The sequence below is a fragment of the Zootoca vivipara genome, chromosome 14 (genome assembly GCF_963506605.1).
Source record: "Zootoca vivipara chromosome 14, rZooViv1.1, whole genome shotgun sequence".
Taxonomy (NCBI): Eukaryota; Metazoa; Chordata; class Lepidosauria; order Squamata; family Lacertidae; genus Zootoca; species Zootoca vivipara.
In genome coordinates, this window is record NC_083289.1 from 43,579,304 (window position 1) to 43,600,820 (window position 21,517).

Genomic DNA, 21,517 nt, shown 5'->3' on the forward strand with positions numbered 1-21,517 from the left:
GACGCGCTTAATAATAATAAGAAGAATAAATGAATAAAAGTCAATAAGACTGTGCATGAAGCTTGCAAGCTTCAAACTGGCAGGAGCCGGTTGCAAATTGTAGCATAGACATGGGTTTTTCGTTTTTTTGTTTTGCTACCCTCGTCCCCTCTCTTTCCCAATTAACCCCCATCTCCAGGTCCCACCTCCCCAGGGCATCAGCTGGGGCTGCCCCTAGGTCCCAGGTTTGGTCCCTGCAATCTCAGGGTCTGGGATGCTGCTCCTGACCTGGCTACCTGTTCAGTGGAGTGTGGCTTATCTCCAAGCAGGTGTGTGTACAGAACTACAGAGTAGGCTCACTCCTTCTGCATCCGGCTTCGAAACCGAGCTTTGATGATCTCTGCTTCCCTGTGCCAACGCAGCGCCCCTCTCCTCCCTACACCCCTTGGGCATTCTTTCTCCAAAGGTTATTGACGTACAGTACATCACAGAGGGCCAATGCAGCCACTAAGAATAACCCTTCTGGATCAGGCCAAAGGCTCATCTAGTCCAGCATTCTGTTCTCACAGTGGCCAGGCAGACATGGGAAGCCCACAAGGAGGAGCCCACTAATAGATTTGATTCCATTTCATAGTCGTCAGAATTGTAGAGTTGGAAGGGACCCCATGGGTCATCTAGTTCCACCCCCTGCAATGCAGGAATCTCAGCTAGATCATAAATGACAGGTGGCCATCCAATTTCTGGAGTCCATCACCTTCCCAGGCAGTCTGTTCCACTTTCAAAGAGCTCTTACTGCCAGAGTTCTTCCTGATGTTGAGTCAGAATCTGATTTCTAGTTACTTGAAATCATTGGTTCCCCGGACTTGAATCTATTGGTTCTCCTCTCCCCATTTTATCCTCTCAACAACCCTGTGGAGGTAGTCTACAGGCTATGGAAGGTAGCGGCTTGCTCAAGGTGACCCAATGAATTTGTGACTAAGTGGGCACTTGAACCTTCTCCAATCCAAGTCCGATATTATTTTGCTGGTTTTCAGGTCCGTTGAAGGCCTGACACAAATGGATATTAAACACAGTGTCAAAGTTTCCTGGTTAGATAGGTGGGGCTCTCCTTCACTGGAGGTATTTAAACAAAGGCTTGATAACCAAACTGTCAAGGATCCTGGAATTGCAACCTGCATTATGGATTCTACGCAGAGTAGATGGCTGAACAAACTGGTATCCTGCAACATTTTCAGACCCCATGCATTTGGGGATCCATTTATTCATGTTGTTTATCATATACAGTGGTACCTTGGTTTGGAACAGCTTAGTTTATGAACAACTTGGATTAAGAACGCTGCAAACCCGGAAGTAGGTTTTTGGTTTGTGAACTTTGCCTTGGAAGCAGAACATGTTGAGTGTGTTCCGTTTGTAAATTGAGTCCCCTGCTGCGATGGGAAAGCACGCCTTGGTTTAAGAACGCTTTGGTTTAAGAACGGACTTCCAGAACGGATTTAGTTCGTAAACCAAGATACAGTACCACTGTATTTGTGTTGTGCTAGTGCTATTGTTGTGACCTACTTTTTATTATTTTTTATTATTTATTAAATTAATTGAAATTGTTTGATTCCCATACTGCCATTCATCCAAAGATCATAGGATGGTTTACAATATAAAAACACAAAAATACATTGTTGTTGGCGTATGCCTGTCTTGAGAGACAATGGGATGCGCCTCCCGGGGTGAAGCCAAATCTCCACGCTGGCAGCTCTGAAGTGACCTCCCTGGGGTGCAGGCCTGGGCAGTTTGCATGGGGGTCCTGGGCTGCCCAGATGACAAGGCCCCCTCTTGGCCTGGCCGTTGCGGTCCACAGGAAAACAGACCAAGATGTTGGGCAACAGCATGGCTGCAGGAGTTGCTGGAAGGAGGCATATAAGGCGCCATCCAACTTTCACAGTAACAAACAGAAACAGTACCTCCACACACACAAAGTTTTAAAGGCCATAGATTGCTTAATTAGCCAGAGGCCTGGGAGAATAGGAACGTTTTTGCCTGACACCTAAAGAAATGTAATGAAGACACCAGGAGGGTCTCCCTGGGGAGAGCATTTCACCAGAGGGGGATCCTTGGGTCAGGCCATGGGGCAGTAGTGGGTCCCAACCTGCCAGTTGAAGACTAGATTAACTCCAATTTATCGTTTCAGCTCTAGAGTTAGACGGTTCCCCTGTATGACCAAAAATAAGGCTGCAAATCTTAAATGCACTTCCTAGGGCCCATGGATTTCTGTATGAATGTCCTTATGTGTTGGCACGCTTAGGGTTGTGTTGTAAAGGTGGTAGCACACATTTATTAATGTATTGCATTTTGTTCTTCGATCTCCCTGGGCTGCAATCCGATATGCAGTGCTATTTTTCTAGAAAAAGAGGTGCTGGAACTCAGCATGAACACCTCCCTCCTTGTCTTAGAATGGCAATGGCGCCCACCTGAGAGGTGCCAGAACTGAGTTACAGTGAGTCCCCACTGAAATAAAAAGCCCTGCCTATATATATTGAAATTAGTAAAGGTAAAGGGAGCCCTAATTGTTTGGTCCAGTCGTGAACGACTCTGGGGTTGCGGCGCTCATCTCGCTTTATTGGCCGAGGGAGTCAGCGTACAGCTTCCAGGTCATGTGGCCAGCATGACAAAGCTGCTTCTGGCAAACCAGAGCAGTGCACGGAAACACCGTTTACCTTCCCGCCGGAGCGGTACCTATTTATCTACTTGCACTTTGACGTGCTTTCGAACTGCTAGGTTGGCAGGAGCTGGGACCAAGCAATGGGATTTGAACCGCTGACCTTCTGATCGGCAAGCCCTAGGCAAGCCCTAGGCTCTGTGGTTTAGACCACACAATGCCACCCACGTCCCCATACTGTATTGAAATTTGACTTGGTCTAATTTCAAAAAATTGCTGTAAGTAGTCAGGCCAGACCTCGGGCAAGAGCAGTCCTACCCTCCCCTCATAGTCTGTTGGGTGTGGAAAGAGAGGAAGGGGGCAACCTGAGAGAAGGGGGGACCCTGAGAGAAGCATGCAAGCACTGTATAGATTACCTCAAGAGCCCTTGACAGAAAAAACCATTGCTTTGCCCTGCAATACCTTCCTACTCAAAAAGTAAGTCCCACTGGGTTCAGTGAGACTTACTCCCAGGTAAAGTATGTATGGGATTTTACCCTTAAACCTTTGGCATTACAAGCTGCAGCCTTCAATGGTTGGCCTGAAGCAAGGGGCAGACTTCAAAGAAACTGGCCTCCGTGCTTGTGCTTCCTTCTCTCTCCCTTTGCCTTCCCAGCCATGAGCACGTCCGGTTCTCTCCTGTGGGCGGTCGATATCTTTGGCCGAGTCTACACGCTTTCCACCACCGGGCAGTACTGGGAACTCTGCAGAGATGGGGAGCTGGAGTTCAAGAGGGTTTCTGCCGTCAAGCAGTGCTGCTGGGGAATTGCGTGCGACCACCAGGTCTACGTTTACATCCACTCCAACGACGTCCCCATCCGGTACCAGGAAGAAACCTACGAGAATCAGGTATGCAAAGGAAAGGGGTGATGATGAGCCCACAATAGAAGCCGGCAGTTAAAGCTAAGAAGCGCCCAGCTGGATCAGACCGAAACCCTGTCTATTCCAGCATCCTGTGGCCAGTCAGATGCCTCTGGGAATCCCACAAGCATGAGGGCAATAAGCCTGTTGCTTCCCAGCAGAATTAGGTGGAGCCACCGTGTAAATATTACTATCTTTGGTAAAATAGGCTAGTTTCCACCCACCCACTATTTCTCACGCCCTCCTTCTCTGTCCTCCGTCCAAACAATCCGAAGGCATTATCAGCGTTCAAGGACACATTCCAGCCAGGCAGAAACATTCTAACAGAGCTTCTCTTTCTCTTCATTTGTCCAGTACGGTAGCACCAGAGTGCAGAATGTGTTGAGTTTTAATTTGGCATTCCTTCAATGTTTTCCTGTTGTTTTTCATTGCAGTTTGTCTTTAAGTGCTATTTGAAAGTGCACCAGAAACTACAGGTGGCCTCGCATAAATATGGTATCTATAGCGGTGTGTGTCCCCCCCCCCCCGGTGTAGATCCACCCTTATATAATTTTGGAGTCTTCACTCAAGCTTTTACTTTTAAAGTTTGTGCACATATATCCTGGAAATCTGTTGGCTGGCTAATAGGGGTACTTTATTTATTTATTGTTATTTCTTAAATTTATATATTGATCATAGGGTGGTTCACAAGGTAAAAATACAGGATAAAAGCACAAATGAATAGTTAAAACAGAAACGAAGCAAAACAATAACCCCCCCCCCACACACACACAGACAAAAGGTGTAGAATATTAATCAGCCAATGGCCTGATTGAAGAGGAATGTTTTCCCCTAGTGCCTAAAGATGTATAATGAAGGTGCCAGGCGAGCCTTCCTGGAGTATGTCTTTGCATTCCACAAATGGGGAGCCGCTGCAGAAAAGGCCCATTCTCGTGATGCCACCCTCCAGACCTCACATGATGATTGCAGAGTCCGGGTCGGTTTATATGGGGCGAGGCGGTCCTTGAAGTATTGCAGTCCTGAGCCGTTGCAACTTGTTTAGCTGAACAAATGATTTCTTAATTGATTTAATCTGTTGAATATTGGAGCCCCAAAATGTACTCTCCAGGCAGAGGCAATCTAAGGTTGCCAATGTGGGTCTAAGTCAGGGGTCAGCAAACCTTTTCAGCAGGGGGCCGGTCCACTGTCCCTCAGACCTTGTGGGGGGCCGGACTATATTTTCGGGGGGGAAATGAACAAATTGCTATGCCCCACAAATAACCCAGAGATGCATTTTAAATAAAAGCGCACATTCTACTCATGTAAAAACACAAGGCAGGCCCCACAAATAACCCAGAGGTGCATTTTAAATAAAAGGACACATTCTACTCATGTAAAAACATGCTGATTCCCGGACCATCCGCAGGCCAGATTGAGAAGGCGATTGGGCCTCATCCGGCCCCCGGGCCTTAGTTTGGGGAACCCTGGTCTAAGTCAAACATCTGTGGCCCTCCAGATGTTGTTGGACTACAACTCCCATCGTCCATTAGCCACACCAGCAGAGGACGATGGGAGTTGTAGTCCAGCAATGCCTGGGGACCTGAGGTTAAGAGAGTACAACAACATGTGACCGTTTTCTTGTTCACTCCCTGGCAGCGCTGGAATCCCGTGATTGGCTTCTGCGAGAAGTTACTGCCCAGTGACCGCTGGCAGTGGAGCGATGTGAGTGGGCTGAAGCATCAGATGCTCGAAAGCTTTGAGTTGCCATCGCCTCACTGGGAATGGGAATCTGACTGGTATGTGGATGAAAGTTTTGGAGGGGACCCCACAGAGAAAGGGGTAGGTGCAAAATATCGAAAAGGGATCCACATCCTCTTGCGAGGAGGGAGGGAGCAATGTTGAAGGGGAGGGGTTGCTATCTTGCTTCCAAAGTACATCGCTGCATTCATACTTGCTACCAAGGGGGGGTTGAGCTGGGGGTGCTATTTGTTTGTTTTTTGTTTGGTTGGTTTTGTTGCTGGGGGTGCTATTTGTAATAGAAAGCAGGGACCACTAGGTCAAAGGCGTCTCCAAAGGCTAGGTTTGCCCAGGAACTTTGAGTGTACAAGCAAGCAGCCTTATGCTGACTCAGCAGTTGCACTCCTATACAGTCAGTGTATACCTCCGTGGTTCGCACATGCGCAGAAGCGCTCTATCCTGCTCCACGCTTGCGCAGAAGTGCCGCTCTAGCTGCAGACTTTTCGGGGTGCGAATGGCACCCCGGAACGGACCGTGTCTGCAACTAGAGGTACCACTGTACAGGCGCCTATTGGATAGTGTCTGTGACGTCACGGCAAGCTCGTGTCTCCTAGTACTACTTATGCCATTTTGAGACTGTTACTGCTGCCATTCCTGTTACCTTTTCTTGTAACCCTTCTGCACTCTTTTTTATACTGATGCTGGAGTGCACATCAAATTAATAACTGGTTAACCCTCCAGTCGCTGGAATGATGGGTGTTGGAATCCAACAGCGCCACGTGGTCCTTAGATGTGGGTAGCAACAGATGGCTCGTTAGCTTTAGCAGACAAATTTAATAACTAATAACAAAAGATTCTTGTACCTCCAAATCGTATTGACGTCAAGCAACCCTCATTATGGTCTTGCGATAGTCTGTGGGTTGCGGTTATTAATAGATAAAATGTGCAGAGTTTGTTAACCGTGGTTGATGGGAAGTTGCACTGTTTTCAGAGGGACTTGCTCCCTACGCAGTATAAGTGAGTAATCTGTCTCCACTGATTTGAGTGGGGTTGACACCCATGTGAGCATGTCTAGGATTGTAGCCTTAGAGGACATCACCTAGGAGGCCAACGGAAGGTCTCAGTCACTATCCTCTTCGAAATCTGCAATGCACAAGAAACTATATGGTCTCAGCTGCTGCTCAGTTCACCTTTGCCCTGGCTGGCCCTATCCTGTGTTGAAGCTGTCATGCTACGTAAGCTGTTTTGTGACTGGCACCCACAGCACCCGGCTTTGACCCACCAGGCCAAAGCTATTGGCACCCTTTGCCTTAGAGCAGGGGTGGCCAACTCCCAAAGGACTCTGATCTACTCACAGAGTTAAAAACTGGCAGTGATCTACCCCCTTTTTTGGGGGAGTTCAGGTCAAAGTTGTTGAGCTTTGTTTAGGAAGGAGGAAGGCCTATTTTGGGGGGGGGTTGGGGTTAAAGTTTTTTCAGGGAGGAGGCAAAATGTTGAGCTTTTTAGGGGAGCCACAGTTGTTCAGCTTCTTTGGGGGGAGCCAATGATCTACCAGTGATCTACCGCAGACATCCAGTGATCTATCAGTAGATCACGATCTACCTGTTGGACATGCCTGCCTTAAAGGGTAAAGGGACCCCTGACCATTAGGTCCAGTCGTGACCGACTCTGGAGTTGCACGCTCATCTCGCATTATTGGCCGAGGGAGCTGACGTATAGATTCCAGGTCATGTGGCCAGCATGACAAAGCCACTTCTGGTGAACCAGAGCAGCACACGGAAACGCCGTTTACCTTCCCGCCGGAGCGGTTCCTATTTATCTACTTGCATTTTGATGTGCTTTCGAACTGCTAGGTTGGCAGGAGCTGGGACCGAGCAATGGGAGCTCACCCCGTCACGGGGATTCGAACCGCTGACCTTCTGATCAGCAAGCCCTAGGCTCAGTGGTTTAACCCACAGCGCCACCTGGGTCCCTGGGCCTTAGAGGGATAGTATTGCTATTGCAGAGGTTATTCTTTATAAGTGTTAGAAACCCAGCTTCAACATCGGGCAGCCTCTCCCTAGCCCAGTTTATGTGCAAACCAGCACTCGTGGTTTGCTTGGCAGGCTCCTAGTAAACCATGGTTTGTTCTTACCATCATGATTTGCCAGGAGACAGGCAAACCATAAGCAGTGGCTCACATATAATGGCAAGTCAATCTCTAGTTTATTTCCTCTCTGGGAGACACTGAAGTTAAGGGCAAAGGAGGAGCAAAGTGCAAGCTCACTTTAAACCCTAGTTTACTTTAACCTATCGTTTAAAACTGGGGCAGGGAACCTTTTTCAGAACAAAAGACGTTGTGTTCCCTTTGGGGCAGACTTCCCAGGGCCACATGCCACTGCTGTGCAGGGTGAGGTGCAAAAGTGGGCAATGGGTATAATTTTTTCCTATGTACAGTACGCATTGACTCGCACACCCCTCTCTGTCCTCCGTCCAGGCAAGGAAGAGGCATTATCAGAGTTGAAGGGCAAATTCCAGCCAAGCAAAAAATACTCAAGGACAGTGCAAAGTCAAGCTAGTGAAGGGTGTGGCCTGGGGAGAAAGTGAAGGCTGGAGAGAGTTCTGAGGGCCAGGTAGCGAGACTTGGAGGGCCACGTGTGCCCCCCAAGCCTGAAGTTCCAAGCCCCTGATTGAATGTGTCAAGAGAACCAGGCTAGGTTGATTGGTGGTTCTTATTAGGCTGGGCAGGCAATCGTATCGCAACATGCTTTAGCTGAGATTCCTGCATTGCAGGGGGTTGGACTTGATGACCCTTGGGGTCCCTTCCAACTCTACAATTCTATGATTATATATTGGTGGATTAAAAGCTGCTTTATAAGAGCAGCGTTGCTAATTTTGCCAGAGGTTGGTGCTCAGTTCTTGCCTAGAGTATATTAAGCGTTTTTTTCTGGTAAACTCAATACTTGACAAAAATATCTGACTGCTCTCTCCCCCTTCCTTCTTTTTCCTTTTTAAGGGCTGGACATATGCTATAGATTTCCCAGCCACCTACACCAAAGACAAGAGGTGGAATTCCTGTGTGCGGCGGAGGCGATGGATTCGGTACCGGAGATACAAGTCGCGAGACACATGGGCAAAGGTGTCTCTCCCCCTCCCTCCCCCACTCCATTTTTCAAAGTTGCAATGTGTCTGGAGGTGGTCAGGGCTGGCTCAAGGCCTTTCGCAGTGGCTATGCTGCAAAACCTAAGATCTAACCCCGGATTCCTTGCACCAGGGCCTTTTCAGTGGTGTCCACCTGATTGTGTTGATGCCGGGCAAAGGTGATTTTATTCTTCCAGGCTCTTGGGGAATGCTGTTTCTAAGTTTTTTCCTTTGCCTTACCCATCTGGGTTGAGGCATTTAGTGTTTCTGAATTGCCCTACGAGTTTTGGCAAAAAGCATATTTTTTAAAAAATTAACGTTTCAACCAGTGGGACTTGCAACAAGATGTTTTGGTGCAGAGGGTTCCAGCAACTTCACCTCCAATTTGTCCTTTCTTTCCATTCACATCCATTACGTTTACTCCTGCATCTCATTGGGCGATTTTGTAGTGACCCCACCCCCGAGAAGCGTAGTTGTAATATTATTTATTTTGTGCTGCTTTGGTAGTTAGAACAGCCTTTCTCAACCTTGGGTCCCCATATGTTGTTAGGGGGCTTATCGTAACGCTAACGCCAAGCAATTTCTAAATGGGCTGCCCCTAATAAGAAACCATAGGTTCAGCTGGGAAGAATGTCGACTCCGTACATTACAGGAAAGTAATTCAAAGCGTGTTTTCTGCCCTTGCTGCTGTAGATTCCATCCCAACAGGATCCCATGCAGTTGCCGGATCCTTTCAATGATCTTTCCGTCGGAGGATGGGAGATTACAGATGAGCCAGTAGGAAGGTTGTCAGTCTGGGCCGTGTCTTTGCAAGGAAAGGTAACACCTATTTGCCTTCGGGATTCTTGTGTATGGCAAAAGAGTGTTGGTCCATCCATCCATCAGCCATTCTATATCAGGAATGCAGAGGGCTCTTGCCAGTGCTAGTCCTACCGTGTTTCTATTTTAAGACGTGCCTATAAAATAAGGCATGGCACGATTTTCATGTGTTGAAAAAATATAAGACATACCCCGAAAATAAGCCGTAGTGCTACCGTATGTGAGCTCTACTTGGTGAAGAGGACAAAAGTGGCATTTGCGGTGGAGAGGAGAGGAAGGCACGAAGAAGAAAAGAGGAGCGATTAAAGACGCTGCCTCATGAATGACCTCCGTGTGTGTCTCTTTCTCTCCCCGTGCGTGTCTCTTTCTCTCCCCCTGTGCGCATCTTTCTTTCTCCCCCTGTGCGCGTCTCTTTCTCTCCCCCTGTGCACGTCCCTTTCTCTCCCCCTGTGCGCGTCCCTTTCTCTCCCCCTGTGTGCATCCCTTTCTCTCCCCCTGTGAGAGTCTCTTTCTCTCCCCCTGTGCGAGTCTCTTTCTCTCCCCCTGTGCGCGTCTCTTTCTCTCCCCCTGTGCGGGTCCCTTTTTCTCCCCCTGTGCCTCTCTCTCTCTCTCTCTCTCTCTCTCTCTCTCTCTCTCTCACACACACACACACACACACACACACACACACAGCCCACCTCTCGCTTCCCCTCATCTTTTCCCCCTTCCATTCTACCGGTATGTGCCCAGCCATGAGTTGCCTGTTGATTTCCTCTTGATGTCCGAGACAGAGAGCGAGGCAGGCAAACTGCAGCTACGGTAGGAAAGTGGCGAGCTCCTCGCAGACACGCGGGTGTTTTTTTTAAAACTGACATCCCCTCCCGTCTCGTTTTGCCGAGAGACCCAGACAACTTGCATTCCTAGGCTTCAAAGGTTATGCATATGAAAGAGGAGATTAAGGAGATAGATAAAGACAACTTCCTATTATCACCTTGCCTTTGTCCTGAAAGGTAGAAACCTTATTGTAGCCATGAGATCTGGGCATCAAAGGAAAGTACTTAACAGCTATTTGATAAAGCCAATTGTGATTTCAGGCAGCATCTGGCTAATCAGTCCTGAGAGAGAGAAACGTGATTTCTAAATAGAGAAATAAACACAGCCAGTTGTACAGCATCTGTAAAATCCATATAAAAAATCATTTCCCTGTTATGATCCAGCCCCTGAATAAGACACCCCCCAAAAATAAGCCATAGGCTTGTTTTCTTGAGTAAAATTAAATATAAGACGTGTCTTAAAATGTGAGAAACACGGTACTCAGCATAGACCCATTGAAACTAATGGACACAACTCATTTTAGGTTCATTAATTTCAGTGTGTCTATTCTCGAGTTGGAGTAGTGTTGGATACAATCTAGAACAGTGTTTCCCAACCTTTGGGTCTCCAGCTGTTTTCAGACTACAATTCCCATAATCTCTGACCACTGGTCTTGCTAGCTAGGGATGATGGGAGTTTTAGTCCAAAAACAGCTGGAGAAACACTGATCTAGAACCTTTTTCACTCCTAAAAGGTACATACCCATGGGAGCAACTTTGCAGAGGTAGCCTCTGGCGGGGAGGGACAGACAGAAGACTTTAAATACGTTTTTGTTTTATTTTTAAAATCACAGGTGTGTTTGCTGCTCTGGGTTTGCGTTTGGGAGGAAGGGTGCGGTGGGAATTTATAGAAAATATAAAATTTAATTAGACAAACATATAAAATCAACAGTTGCCGTTCCTGAAGGCTACACGTTTCCCCCCTCGCCTCAGGTCTGGTACAGAGAAGACGTCTGCCATCATAATCCGGAAGGTTCTTCGTGGTCTTTAATTGCTACCCCCGGTGAAGCCGTCCAGATCAGCTGCGGGCCATACGACCTTCTCTGGGGAACTCTCTGGGAAGGGCAGGCGATCGTGAGGGAAGGGATTGACAGAAACAACCCTCAAGGTAAGCCCCATTTTGTGGGAATCTTCAGGGTGGCAGGAGAGGATATATTGTTTATTAATATCCTTCCTAGCTTGCTTCAGCAAGTTCCTTTACTTAGCAGAGTTTACATTCCCCTTCTCATGCACAGCAGAAAACTAGTTGCAAACTCATGTGAGTTTCTTAAGACAATTCGCAATTCCAGCTGGCTTGTCCAGATTGAAATGTGTTCTAATATTTTCCTGGTAAGACCCCTTGAATCCCTCCTAAAAGAATAAAGACACCACACAGTCTTATTCATAAGCAATAAAAAGAAAGTTTACTCATGGTCAGGCAGAGCACAGTGCGATCTCTGAAGGCAGGCTTTAGGCTTAAAGTTACAAGCATATACAGTGGAACCTCGGTTTATGAACACCTCGGTTTACAAATTTTCGGTTTACGAACGCCACGGACCCATCTGGAACAGATTAACTTACTTTCCATTACTTTCAATGGGAAAGTTCACTTCAGTTTATGAACGCTTCTGTTCATGAACAGACTTCCGGAACCAATTACACCCATGCTTCAGGTTAAGTACGCTTCAGGTTGAGTACTCTGCGGACCCTTCTGGAACGGATTAATCCACTTTCCATTACTTTCAATGGGAAAGTTCGCTTCAGTTTATGAACGCTTCAGTTTAAGTACTCCGCGGACCGTCTGGAACAGATTAATCCACTTTCCATTACTTTCAATGGGAAAGCTTGCTTCAGTTTATGAACGCTTCAGTTTATGAACAGACTTCCGGAACCAATTGTGTTCATAAACCGAGGTACCACTGTACAAACAGGTATACCCCATATGTGGGTTGACCTAGTGATTGCAGTTAGCAGTCCGGGAAGTTTGCAGGACGAAAGGAAGATGGAAAAGAGAGAGAGAGGCAGCACGTCTTGTCCTTTTACCAGGCCTGGAAAGGTCATGTCCACCCACTAGTCACATGCAAGGAAGGATGCTCCAGGCCAGGAGGAACAGGAAGTTTTGACTGGCTGGACCAAATATCCCCTTGCATGTCCACTCTAGCAAAACAAGGAATGTTGTACTTGACTGCTGAGTGCTTGAAGCAGGGTTTTGAACTCTTAAGTCCAACTCGTAAGGCAAGTTTCTGCTCTATAACCAACCCTTAGCACTTGTTTTTAGCCTTCTCTTCCGTTTTACTTCTTAACTCCTTTTAGTGCTTCGTTTTGTTGTTGTTTCAATTTATTGTTTTATCTCATTGTTTTATTGTTCTAACTCCCCTTAAACTGTGAGGCTGCATGAAGCTGGGCTGGGCTGAGCACTTTGCCAGGTAGTGCCAAACGCAAGGACGTGTCAAAGTTTTACAAGATACAAGTTATAAATTAAGGAAGAGAAACACCCTAATTATCAGAGCTGCTGGCAAACACAAGTGGCAGCTACAGAGAGTCTCCAAAATGTTTTCTTCTGCTGAATTATAATTATATGAGGCCTCATAAATTCAATTTGGAGATAATTTGGAGATAACTGACTTCGGTAAACCGCCGACAAATAACTATTTGACTGCTCCCAGTGGATTATATCCCACACATTTGCGGCCACAGGAGGCTTTTGACGATGACCTTCAAGCACTGAACTGTTTAGGATCAGGTGACTTAAAGGCATTCGTTGCTCACCTGGCTTCCCAGCGCTGGCTTCCCAGTGCTGTAGGTTACCGGGAGGGTGAGGAGCCAATCAGGTGCTCTGTTGCTGTGCCTGAACCTTGCCGAGCTCCCTGCCGCCTCGCCCTCTCGGTAACCGACAGCATCGTGTGGCATCGGGACCCCAGGGGGGCAGAGCTGCTCCACCCACTGCTACTGTTTAAAGTGCCATCTGCTTTTAAGTCCATAGCTTAAGATCTGCCTCAGAGACCCTGATTAGGTGCTCTCCTGCAAAGACAGTCTTCCTGGGGGAACAGGGCCTTTTTGCTGGTGGCTCCACAGTTGTGGTATTTAATCCCATGTCACGTGAGGCAGGCGCCATCCGTCGGTAGCTCCAAAGAGGCCTTTAAAATCCACGGACTGAGGTGTAGAAACAATAGTTTGCTCTGGCTTTTGTGTGCTTAACTTATGATGGGTTATTGTTGCCTTTTATTGTGCCAGCTTATTACAGTACTATGATTATGAAGGAGATATCTTATGGTGGTCTTAATTTGCAGGTGTTTATTTTGTTAAGTTTATATCCTGCCCTTCTTCCCAAGGGAGCACAAGCTTCACATTTTGTTGATGGTTTGATGTGCATTTCGTATCCCTTGTTTTCCGAAGCATGTTTTTCTTGAGGTCACAAATTTACAAAGTAAAAATTAATAAAAGCATCATATTTTTCTTCTTGTTTGGAACTGAACTGGGTTTTTCAAATTGTTCTCTTGCTTTTTCCTCTGACAGGAATTTCTTGGACAATTGTGGAGCCTCCGGTCCCAGAGAATGGAATCTTACATGTGTCAGTGGGTGTGAATGTTGTTTGGGCAGTTACCAAAGACCGGAAAGTAAGAAGCTTTGAGACACAATTGCGGTTTAAGGTTTCCTTTCATTTAGTGCTGGCTGTGTTTCAAGTCCTCATGACAGAGGAGAGGAATTGAAAACAACAATTTAGTATAACAGTCAGCCACTCCCCATCACCCAGGGCAGTATCTTCGTACCTTAAAAAATGGTCCCATCCCCCATTCCACTTTTTAAAAGACTGGGGAGTCTTCATTATATGTTGTTGTGATTTATTAATCCAGTCCCCTTGGTTTCCTGGGAAGAGGAAATAATTGTTAAAACACTCTGGCAATTCTAGCTCTTTGTGGGGAACGGGGGGTCTCTTAACAACTCTCGGCACCCTTAACAAACGACAGTTCCCAGGATTTTGCGGGAAAGCCATGGCTTTTTATTTTATTTTATTTTATTTAAATAATTTTTATTAATTTTACAGAGAAACACAACACTTTAAACACAACCGATACAAACAAAAATAATAAGAAAAAATAACATTACACAAATAACAATAAAAACACATAACATAACACATAACATAATTCTCAAACCTGCAGTTTCTATAAACTTCTAAATCTAATCTCAATATACAATTTTACCATATTTTTTTAAAATAAACTTTAAAATCTTTCCACTCTTCTTCTGTCGCTTCTTCTCCCCAGTCACTTTTCTCTTGGTCATCTCACCCAGTTCCATATACTCCATCATTTTCATTTGCCAATCGTCCACTGTTGGTAATTCTTGGGCCTTCCAGTTCTTGGCTAATAATACTCTTGCCGCTGTTGTAGCATACATAAAGAAATTAACATTTTTCTTGGGAATCTCTTTTCCAACTATACCCAATAGAAAGGATTCTGGTTTCTTAATAAACGTGTTTTTCAACACTCTCTTCGGTTCATTGCCATGGCTTTTTAAAGTGGTATGATACTCCCTTAAATGCGTCATGCAAACACAGCCTGTTGCCATTTTCTGTGTAACATATAAAGTAATTCAGGAATGTGAGTATTGCTACTCTGCATAATTTATTCCAGTTTCAGAAATCGATTGGGGAGGGGAACAGAGTTGGTAGAGAAATCCCAGAGCCACCAAGCAGTAATTTGGATATTCTCCCCTCAGGTCTGGTTCAGAAGAGGTGTGAACTCTCACAATCCGTGCGGCACCAGCTGGATCGAGATGGTTGGCGAGATGGTGATGGTGAACGTCGGCTTGAATGACCAGGTGAGGCTCCCTTTAGGACAGGCATAGGCAAACTCCGGCCCTCCAGATGTTTGGGACTACAATTCCCATTGAAGGGAGAGGTTTGCCAATTGTGTTATTGAGCTAGATCTGATCCTATAGTTTGCATTGCCCCCCCCCCAATATTCCTCCTAAAATGCTTCTTAAAAATGCTTTCTTCTTTGCCTCTATGCCTCTCTGTGTTAAAGTGCAATGTAACAGTTAGACTTGCTATCAAGGCTAAGAGCTGACCCCTTGCGTGTGCCCATTTACAGAGGACGGGGAAAGGAGCCCAAGAAGTGTATAAGAAGCTTTGCAATTTGTGTTTCTTTACTCTTGTCGTGAGGCTTAACCACCAAGAGTCTCTTAATTAATTAAGAATTAAACTCTTTCTCTGGATTCAACCCCCGGTGTCATTATTGGCTATCTCTGTCCTTGCCTGGGTGCAACTTAAAGGACCCTTAATAGCTGATAAGGCTACACCATCATCCCTGACCACTGGTTCCGTTAGCTAGGGATGATGGGATTTACAGTCCCAAACATCTGGAGGGCCGGAGCTTGCCTATGCCTGCTTTAGAAGCAGCGGAGCAGGTATCCAAGCAGGTCTGGAACATTCGCCCCACTGGAAGTTGAACCAGGCCTGCAAAAGAAAAAAAGAAAAAAACTTTGAACCTGTTCATAGGATTGACTCTTCTGCAACTGAACTGGGGTGAGCAGAACCATAGCTCCCTGGCAGAACACAAGCTTTGCATCTCAGGTTAAAAGGGTGAGGTCGTAGGTCAGGGGTAGGCAACCTAAGGCCCACGGGCCAGATGCGGCCCAATCGCCTTCTCAATCCGGCCCACGGACGGTCCAGGAATCAGCGTGTTTTTACATGAGTAGAATGTGTCCTTTTATTTAAAATGCATCTCTAGGTTATTTGTGCGACCTGCCTGGTGTTTTTACATGAGTAGAATGTGTGCTTTTATTTAAAATGCATCTCTGGGTTATTTGTGGGTCATAGGAATTCGTTCATTTTTTCCCCTTCAAAATATAGTCTGGCCCACCACTTGGTCTGAGGGTTGGTGGACCGGCCCACGGCTGAAAAAGGTTGCTGACCCCTGTCGTAGGTGGTTGGATGTGTAGAAGAAAACAAGCCTTTAACTTAGTTTAGGGTTAAAATCTGTCGAGATTTTATTCAAAGCATTTGCTAAGGAGAGGTGCAGAGGTTTCGCTAGTCTGGTTTATTTTTATTTTATTTTTAATTTGCATTTTCTATTTTACATAAAACAAATGAATTAAAACATATAATCCCCTTTGACTTCCCTCCCCCTCCATTGTGGATCTTAATATAATGATTTCCCCCTCTGCATGTCTTTCATAACTCTATTCTTATAAATCCTTTTTCATTCCTTAGTTCATTGTCTTACTGCAAGCTTTCTGTCAATCCTACCTGTGTATGTAATTGTTCCAAATAGATTTTCAAATAAATTATAAACTTCCCCATTTCTTATTACCGCCTCTTCCTGGTTTCTAATTCTTCCTGTAAGTTTTCCCATCTCAGTGCAATGCCAGGGAGCCACTTCTTTTGTGATGTCAGCCACAAGGGAGCTGAACATCTGTTTTTCTTACTCTCACACACATTTCTTCTGCTTTATCTTCTCTCCCCCCCCCTGTCTAGGTCTGGGGGATCAGCTGTGAGGACAGAGCCGTTTATTTCCGTCAAGGCATCACCCCAAGTGAGCTGAGTGGGAAAACGTGGAAAGCGATTGTTTGCAGCCGAGATAGTGACCGATCGCAGACTGGCAGCTCAACAAGTCTCCTCAGGTAACTTAGAAACCCTGAGAGTGTGCTTTTAGCAACAACAAAAACCGTAATCTTCTACTATATATAATTGGCTTGGCAAGCTTGCTACTGAATGATAACGAAAACTGAAATAATGGGCTAATGCTGCCAATTTCTTCAAAAGTCCAATACAATGCAAGCAGCACGCAAGGGCACAAGATTCAATCAAGTTTCAATCAAATATTATTAGTACAAAAAGAAAACAATAAGAGAACCATATACAAACGCTGACACAGAAGCCAAAACCAAACGTCAAGCAAATAGCATATACAAATAAATACCGAAAGGCAAACCAGTCTTTATGGTCTTTGAGGCTATGTGGCTGTCAGCAAAGTGGCAGCAGGTCGAACGAAGTGTCAATAATAGACGGGCTGCCGGCGTTTTTCACCTGTTTCGCCCATATGACGGGCTTCTTCAGTAGTTTCTCCTTCTGCTTTCTGTTATGTTTAATACATTCAAATTCGTATGAAATCACTTATCTTGGCTTAGGCCACAATGCTCAAGTTCTTATTTCAAAAGGTTCTCTCATGCGGCTTTGATACATTTACATATTCAATTTCTTATATTCAGAGTTTTCTTAGTTTGAGCATGTATTGACTAAGCCTGAATGATAACGGGCTTGGATCCGGTGCAATCTCTTTCTCTTCCCCCTTTCCCCAAGTGCTGGCTGTTTCTTCACGGATGACATCAAGGAACAAACCAACTCCATATTCCGAAGTGAGGGAGACCTCCCGTCCGATATTGAGGCACCGCTGGTTCTGGAAAACGTTTGTCTGCCTGGGTGTGCGGCAGGTGACGACAGGCCCCAACAGGCACCGGAATCGGACGCAGGCCCGGCTGTGAATCTTGTCCCATCCCCTCTTGACGAAGCCAACCCTGCGACGGATAAAGGGCTCGCGGATGTCCCAGAAGCACCTGCCTTGGGTCCAGAGTCTCAACCTGCTGAATTGCAGTGGACAAACATTGACCTGAAGGAGGCCAAGAAGCCAGCTGCGGCCTCTGCAAGCACCTCGGCTGATGCATCCAGCCTGTCCTCTTTTGGCACGTTATCCGTTGGCATAGAGGACCATTTGGTGGCCGACGAACATCCGTTGTGGGCCTGGGTCTGTGGCGGAGGCTGCTTTGTGGATTCACACAGCTCCCTCAAGTGGTTCACGGTGCAGTCAGGTGGGTGAGATTTCCAGTGTTTGAACCACCTCCGTGTCCCATTACCCCTTCTGAATGTGTACATTTCCCCTGTGGTCCATTCTTCCCATTAACCCAGGCCTGTAAGGTCCCACTTTTAACTCTCTATCCTTTGGTCACAGGCTTAACGTTGGGACACACCCAAGTTTCATGTGCAGCGGTGTCTGGTAAACCTGTGTCTGGCCTGTACTATTTAAGACGGCAGGTGGGAATTCACATGATTGAATGCTGCTCAGTACAAAATAGTTCAGTACACAAGGAAAACTATCCTGTCAGGGAGATGGATTCTAGGCAACCTTTCCCTGACCTGCTGGTGGTTTGTTCTTTTCTTTTTCTGAAGGAATATTGAGCCCTCACAAGTGGCCTGAAATTGTATAGTCCAGACATGTGTCTGCTGTCTCATTCATTTATAAGAACTAGGCCTGAAGTCTGGACAAGTCTCTATGAGTAAGGCTGACCCCTTTCACTCAGATTTGTAAGACTCCTGGGCTTGGTCCAGTATACCTGAAGGAGCATCTCCACCTCCATCGTTCTGCCCGGACACTGAAGTCCAGTACCGGGGGCCTTCTGGCGGTTCCCTTGTTGCGAGAAGCCAAGTTGCAGGGAACCAGGCAGAGGGCCTTCTCGGTAGTGGCGCCCACCCTGTGGAACGCCCTCCCATCAGATGTCAAAGAGAAAAACGGCTACCAGATTTTTAGAAGGCATCTGAAGGCAGCCCTGTTTAGGGAGGCTTTTAATGTTTAAAAGATTATTTTATTTCATTTTTCTGTTGGAAGCCACCCAGAGTGGCTGGGGAAACCCAGCCAGATGGGTGGGGTATAAATAATAAATTATTATTATTATTTGCATGGCTATCTCTTTGCTTTAAGTTAGCCTTCTCCAGAGTTGAGTCCCTTGGTGGTGGATCCCTTGACTACAGCTCCCATCATCCCTGATAGTTGGGCATGTTGGTAGAGGCTGATGGGAGTTGTAGTCCAGCAACATCTGGAGCAGGGGTTAGCAAACTTTTTCAGCAGGGGGCCGGCCCACTGTCCCTCAGACCTTGTGGGGGGCCGGACTATATTTTTTGGGGGGGATGAATGAATTCCTATGCCTCACAAATAACCCAGAGATGCATTTTAAATAAAAGCACACTTTCTACTCATGTAAAAACACGCTGATTCCCGGACTGTCTGCAGGATTTAGAAGGCGATAGAGCCGGATCCGGCCCCCAGGCCTTATTTTGCCTACCCATGATCTGGAGAGACAACACAGTGGCTTCTGATAAAATGTAGTGCTATGTTTTTTCTCTTCTTCCCAGTAACCGGTCTTGGAACCCTACCTCAAACTTTGGTACTTACCTAGGGCAGTGAAGTCTGTGTGTGGCGGTGGGATGTACGAAGTTGCCTCACATCCATGCCAAACATATAAAGCACTTGGCTTCCCCAAGAGAATCCTGGGAACTGTAGTTTACCTCTCATATAGCTACAGTTCCTGGCACCATTCACAAACTACAGCTCCCAGAAACCCACGTGCTTTAAATATGTGGTGTGGGACATAGGAAGCTGCCTTATACTGAGTCAGACTCGGTGGCCCATCTAGCTCCATATTGTCTGCACTGACAGGCAGCAGCTCTCCTGGGTTTCTGATAGGGAACATTGCCAGATGTACCTGGGCATTGAACCTGGGACCTCCTGCATGCAAAGCAGATGCTCTAACACTGAGGTGCGCTCCTTCCCCAGGTGGAAGCAACTGTTTATCTGTCTAAGCCAGCGTTTTCTTTCCTGACTCTCCGGGGTCTCAGGCAGAAGTTTTCACATCACCAGCTTCCTGGTCCTTTTTGAACCGGAAGCGACAGGGGTTGAACTTTTGGGACCTTTTGGATGTTCTGTTGCCTAGTCCTTGATTACGTGCTCCTCCTCTTCTGCCGTAGCCTTATCCTCTTCCGGGCAGTCGCTCTCTCTCTCCATCACCCCTGCACAGACTGCCGTGTGGCGGAAGCAGATCTTTCAGCAGCTCACGGAAAGGACTCGGCGGGAGGTGGAGAACTTTCGACACTACGAACAGGCTGTCGAGCAGGTAAGAGTGGAGAGAGGCTGCCATCCGTTCCTGCATTTTGACTTTCAAAATGAGCAAGCTGAGGGACTCAGAACTCTCCAAACTACATTTTTCATGCAGTTTTGACATTATGGATTAAGCGTTTTATGGCTAAATTCCTAATAATAGTAGTAAACATGACTATACCACTATACCTCTGTTATGGGGCCATGTCTTGGAGGAGGGGAGAAGCAGGTTGAAGTCTCTTTGGGGCCAGAAAAAAAGGTGATTGGAGGCCGTATGAAGTTCTAGGACCTATGTGTTTGCCACCCCTACCATACAGAGTGAGGCCGGAGGGGGGGGGATCAGGTTCCATGCCTCAAGATGCTTACAACCTACAATTCTGACAATGGGTGAGTCGAAAGGAATTTGACCTGTCTAACCTACTTTTAAAGTTGTGTAAGTCGATGGCTATCACCACATCCTGTGGCAAGAAATTCCATCGTTCAAGTGCATAAATAATAAGTACTTTTGTCTGGAACCTTCCACCCAGCAGCTTCGCTGGCTGGCCCCAGAAGGAGAGAAAAAAATTCTCTGTCTGCTTTCTCTGCACAACCACCATAGTATAACCTTCTGCCCGCTACCGTCTGTAGTAGAGAGAAGGAGCGATGATGGAGGGAAGGGGAGCGAAGGTGTTTGGCCCCCTTGTGGCTTCTGCACTGCACTGCATTCATTTCATTTCATTTTTGCCTCTCCAGTCTGTCTGGGTCAAAACTGGAACCTTGCAGTGGTGGAGAAGCTGGAAGCCTTACAGGTGGGTTGATGTGCGGGTGGCCCTCGAGCAGTTCACTGGGAACGACGGCACAAGGGACAGCATCCTCTTCATCTATTACATGCACTACGAGGAGAAGAAGGTACTGGCGCGCGGCCACATTCTCTCTAGAGAAGCCACACCGAGCTCTCTACGCCGTGTCCGTATTTTATGCACTAATTTGCTTTGTAAATTTATAACGTGACGTGAGATGGATTTCCCACCCACCCCAGAAAACTTTTCAGTGCTCTGTTTCTGTAAAAATGTCCGAAAAATGCATTGTTTGCTTCATATAATTAATGAGCAACATAATAAGCAGGTGCAATGGGTCGATTGCCAATTTCTTAACTTCTCCTCCTTGAAGCATTTGCACCTATATAACATATATACGAACATCTCTTCCGTTGTGCTAAAATTAGCATTTAGGATTTTTAAGCACAGTTGTACCTTAGAGGTTGAACGGAATCTGTTCCGGAAGTCCGTTGGACTTCCAAAGTGTGGCTTCTGATTGACTGCAGCAAGCTCCTGCAGCCAATCAGAAGCTGCAGAAACCCCGTCGGACATTCGGTTTCCAAAAAAAACGTTCAGAAACCGGAACACTCACTTTTCGGTCTTTCAGGAGCTGAAACGTTCGGCAACGAAGCTGTTCGAAATCCAAGGTACGACTGTATATGAAAAAACTGTTTGGAAAGGGGAGGATACTTTGATTTCTAATTATCCAAATACATGTTGGAGTACAAGGCACCATCTTAGATGATGGCCTTCTATGTGAAGAACGTGGGAATGTGCCTTATACTGGCAGATTCCTGACCATAAGCCCATCTGGTTCAGTACAGTCATACCTCG

At 46.4% G+C, this 21,517-nt stretch overlaps 1 protein-coding gene across 2 annotated transcripts in view; it reads left to right on the plus strand.

Moving 5' to 3' along the window:
- Nucleotides 1-21,517, plus strand: part of TECPR1 (tectonin beta-propeller repeat containing 1) — a 42,949-nt gene that overhangs the window by 504 nt on the left and 20,928 nt on the right. Inside the window, exons 2-12 of one of the 2 annotated variants that reach the window (XM_035132311.2) lie at nucleotides 3,285-3,517; nucleotides 5,165-5,347; nucleotides 8,241-8,363; nucleotides 9,059-9,184; nucleotides 10,969-11,143; nucleotides 13,531-13,631; nucleotides 14,737-14,838; nucleotides 16,496-16,641; nucleotides 17,321-17,826; nucleotides 19,757-19,902; nucleotides 20,619-20,774. In XM_035132311.2, the coding sequence (XP_034988202.2) occupies nucleotides 3,285-3,517; nucleotides 5,165-5,347; nucleotides 8,241-8,363; nucleotides 9,059-9,184; nucleotides 10,969-11,143; nucleotides 13,531-13,631; nucleotides 14,737-14,838; nucleotides 16,496-16,641; nucleotides 17,321-17,826; nucleotides 19,757-19,902; nucleotides 20,619-20,774 (1,997 nt within the window). The other variant, XM_060282498.1, reaches the window with a different exon arrangement.